General features: G+C 32.4%; 1 protein-coding gene across 1 annotated transcript; it reads left to right on the top strand.

Moving 5' to 3' along the window:
- The first annotated feature begins 1690 nt into the window (after positions 1-1690).
- LOC112514880 (cytochrome P450 71A2-like) lies at positions 1691-3346 on the top strand. Its single transcript, XM_025121510.1, has 2 exons — positions 1691-2563; positions 2744-3346. The coding sequence occupies exons 1-2, from the start codon at positions 1691-1693 to the stop codon at positions 3344-3346; spliced, it is 1476 nt and encodes a 491-aa protein (XP_024977278.1).
- The last annotated feature ends 989 nt before the right edge of the window (positions 3347-4335 follow it).

Below are 4335 nucleotides of genomic sequence, written 5' to 3'. Positions count from 1 at the left end.
ACTATTGGATTAGATCTACAATCTAAACATTCATGATCACAAAATTGCCACGAGACTTTTCAATAATCTCAAAATTGTCAATGTGCAACTTTAGACCATTAGATCATTAGCTTATAAAGTTGATCAATGAACATAAATTGGTCTTACGTGTCTCACGAAAAACCTTGGGTCTCACGTGAACCCAATCCTATATATATATATATATATAAAGAGAAAAAGAAAGGTTCAAATGAGAATAATAACCAAATAAAAAAACACAAAAACGACTAAAGTATGTATGAAAAATCCCATATGAATATTTTATACTATCGGTCAACTTAGGGATGTTTGGACGAGATGGATCCCATGTTCCAGCCAAAATCAAATCAATCACATGTGATTTTATACGTGATTTAAATATAGAATCATATGTGAATAAATAGTTTATATATAATATTTTTTTATAAAATATGATAATTGAAAGATAAAATTTAAGCTCTATTTCCAATATGCTTTGAAAAAGAGAGAACATAAAATAAAGTCATAAATGGATAACAATAACATGATCATGATGTGTCCAAAATCCATTTTAAAGACAATGGAAATAATAAAACAATCTTTTTAAATTATTTTTAATATTTAAATGTTAAAATTTTTATTTATTGAAAACAAAAAATATTATTCCATTTGAAATTTTGTTCGAAATTTATTGTTTCTTTTTTCTAAAATATAAGTTAATATTTTCTAAATTTTAGTCTTAAATGACAAAAAAATATAAAATAATAAATGATGCATAAGTTTTCGAGGATGTCACAATTTCATAACATTTCAAAAAAAAAGATCCTTTATATGTGTATATATATATGTATATATATATATATATATATATGTAGATTTGGGATCACGTGAGACCAATCTGGTTTGTGAGACCACTTTTTACACTTGAAACTTCACAGGAAAATGTTGTGAAGGTAACCTTCACAGTGTTTTTGCTGTGAAGATTGGGCTTTTCTTACCTTCTCAACGTTTTGCTGTGAAATTTCAAGTGTAAAAAATGGTCTCACATGAATCCAACCCAACACTATATATATATATATGTATGTATATATGTATATGTATGTATGTATGTATGTATGTATGTATGTATGTATGTATGTATGTATGTATAAGCGATCAAATGCAAACCACCTATATTTGTACAAACCGTGCAAACCACTCTTATCCGTCGATTTTATTGTTTAATTTAATGATTTTGTTTCACGAAATTATTTAATTTTATTAAATTATTTCATATAATACTTTTCTAGATAAGGTTGTTTTATATATGATGATGAAATTGTTTCATAAATACTTATGAAATTTTAATGAAATTGTTTCATATAAATCTTTAAAATTAATATAATAAATATGATAATATCCATGATTAACACCTTTTACGATAAAAATAATTAATCAACCTTTCATAATTACAAAAAAATGAAAAAAATAATAATTGATTGAATTAGGTTTATACAATTTATACAAATTACATGGTTTGCTAAGTAAATCTTTTGTATATATGTATATATGTATATGCATGTATATATATATATATATATATATATATATATATGTATGTATGAAACTTTGAATTTCATAGTGTATATCGTGTGGAACATAACACCAAAAGCCCTCCTCGTTTCTTTCAAGATTAAACACCACCATCTGGAAAATGTTTCTCATCTTCTCGATTCTCCTTATCTCTTCTTTCTCCATTTTGATCTTATTTCTCTTGAAACCGCTTTCGTCTTCTTCACAACCCCACAAAAACTTACCACCATCTCCACCAAGGTTGCCATTGATAGGAAACCTGCATCAACTTGGGTCCATCCCACACCGTGCCCTCCACGCCATGGCACAAAGTTACGGCCAACTCAAGTTGCTTCACCTCGGCACCGTACCAGTACTCGTAGCCTCTTCTGCCGACGTAGCTCGAGAGATCATGAAAACCCATGACCTAATCTTTTCAAACAGACCAAAAAAAAACATCATCAACAGACTTACTTATGGCTCCAAAGACATAGCTTTCTCTCAATATGGAGATTATTGGAGGCAAGCCAAGAGTATTGCAGTCCTCCATATCTTAACCAACAAAAGGGTTCGATCATACCGACAAGTTCGAAACGACGAGACATCGTTGTTGATCGCAAAGATTCAAGAAACCCATGAACCTGTGGTTAATTTGAGTGAATTGCTGATTTCTCTTACGAATAATATCATCTGTAGGGTGGCTTTGGGGAGGACATATGATGGGAAGAAGTTCAAGAACTTGTTAGAAAGGTTTKTGGAGCTACTGGGAAGCTTTAGCATCGGGAGTTATATTCCGTTTTTGACGTGGGTGGATAGGTTGAGYGGATTAGAACGACGAGCTGATGACGTTGCTGAAGAATTCGATGAGTTTCTTGAGGGTGTTATTGATGAACATATCAACAAGACACTGGTTGATATCCATGGCCAAGATATTGTTGATATCTTATTAGAAATTCAAAGAGATAACACCATGGCCTTTCATCTTGAAACCGACGAGATCAAGGCCATCATTATGGTAATCCCTAATACTATATACTTCTACAATCAAACTACAATAAGCCCATTTCTGGGCGAATAAGCACGAAGTAAACATACTAAAGTTATTATGTGAATAAGCCAATTTATCCATTAAACTCGTTAAGCCTAAGTAAACACACCCTAAGTGCATCCACGTTATGTTTTTGATTTCCTGCAGGATATATTTGCTGCTGGAACTGATACTACGTTCACGAACCTCGAGTGGGCGATCAGCGAGCTATTAAGACACCCACAAGCAATGAAAAGGTTACAACAAGAAGCATGTGAAATAGGGCAGGGAAGATCAATGATCAGTGAAGATGACWTAGACAAGATGCCATACCTAAGAGCCATCCTCAAAGAAACCCTACGACTGCACCCTCCACTCCCCCTGCTCGTTCCTCGTGAATCTACACAAGACGTCAAACTACTTGGCTACGATATAACAGCAGGCACACAAGTGATCATCAATGCATGGGCAATAGGAAGAGATGGTTCGACATGGGTGGAACCCAATGAGTTCATGCCAGAAAGGTTCTTGAACAGTCCTGTTGATTACAAAGGGTTTCATTTTGAGTTGATACCGTTTGGTGCTGGGAGACGTGGGTGTCCTGGCATTCAGTTCGCCATGGTGGTTAACGAGCTTGTTTTGGCTAATTTGGTATACAAGTTTGATTTGGAGGTGGCTGAAGGAAAGGATTTGGATATGAGTGAGACCATTGGTCTTACTGTTCATAAGAAACATCCTATACTTGTTACAAGAACTCCTCATTGCCAGTAAAACTCATAAGTTGAGGTGTTATATATATATATATAAAGATCAAACGAGAATGTTAACTGTTTAAGAGAATATTAAAGTAGTTAATCATGTGTAAAATCACATGTGAGTTTACATTATCGGTCAAAAAAAGGTGTGCGAGTGACTTTGGGTGCGTTTTCAAGTCACGGGGCAAAGTCGTGTGAATCACATGTGATTTGGTACGTGATGTCGGTGTGTAAAATCATATTTGATTTGACTGTTTTTCTTATTCTCTTGAATATGTATCGTTCTCGTTTAAATCCGTCCATAGATGTGTAGTATGTAATAAATTATTATAATGCATCTGAATAAATTATTATAATGCATCTGAATAAATTACTGAAAATATGTTAATTCAAGGGCGACAATTAAAGTTTTCCCCAGTCGAAACACAACTTTATTAGGGGGCGTTTGGTTCGTCGGAATCCACCGGAATTTGGTGGAATTGGAACACTACAAGAGCAATGAGTTTTAGAGAAGAAATCTTTAGAGAAACTTTTAAAAGTGTATCTAAAGCTACATTATAGAGAATGATTTAAATGACAAAAATAAGAAATGTAACTAAAGATTGGACGACGTTTAAAGAATGATTTATAGGCTAATTATATGTTATAAGAAATGTCGTTAAAAGTTTTAGAGAAGCTTTTATAAAAAAATGTCTSTAAAAAGTTTCATCAATTTTTAGAAACACTTTCTTAAACTTCTCTAAAGATTAAGAAAAAAATTAATTTTTTTAAAATTAAATAAAAATGTTTAGTTACTCTTTAAAAGTGTATCTAAAACTTTAATATTAAAAATAATCAAAACTAAATATATAATATATTAAATAAGGAAACGAATTGTAAAAAAGGTTTCTTCTTCGTCGCTTCCCCTCGTTCCTTCCGTTATGAAATTTCCTTCCACGAAATCGAACATTTGATCACTCGCTTCCTCTCGTTCTAATTGTAAAGTGTTTTCGGTATCATTGACAT

This window comes from Cynara cardunculus (genome assembly GCF_001531365.2).
Source record: "Cynara cardunculus var. scolymus isolate 2C chromosome LG 6, CcrdV1, whole genome shotgun sequence".
NCBI lineage: Eukaryota > Viridiplantae > Streptophyta > Magnoliopsida > Asterales > Asteraceae > Cynara > Cynara cardunculus.
Note: the sequence above shows the minus strand (reverse complement) of the source record. Positions and strands in the feature narration are given on the sequence as shown.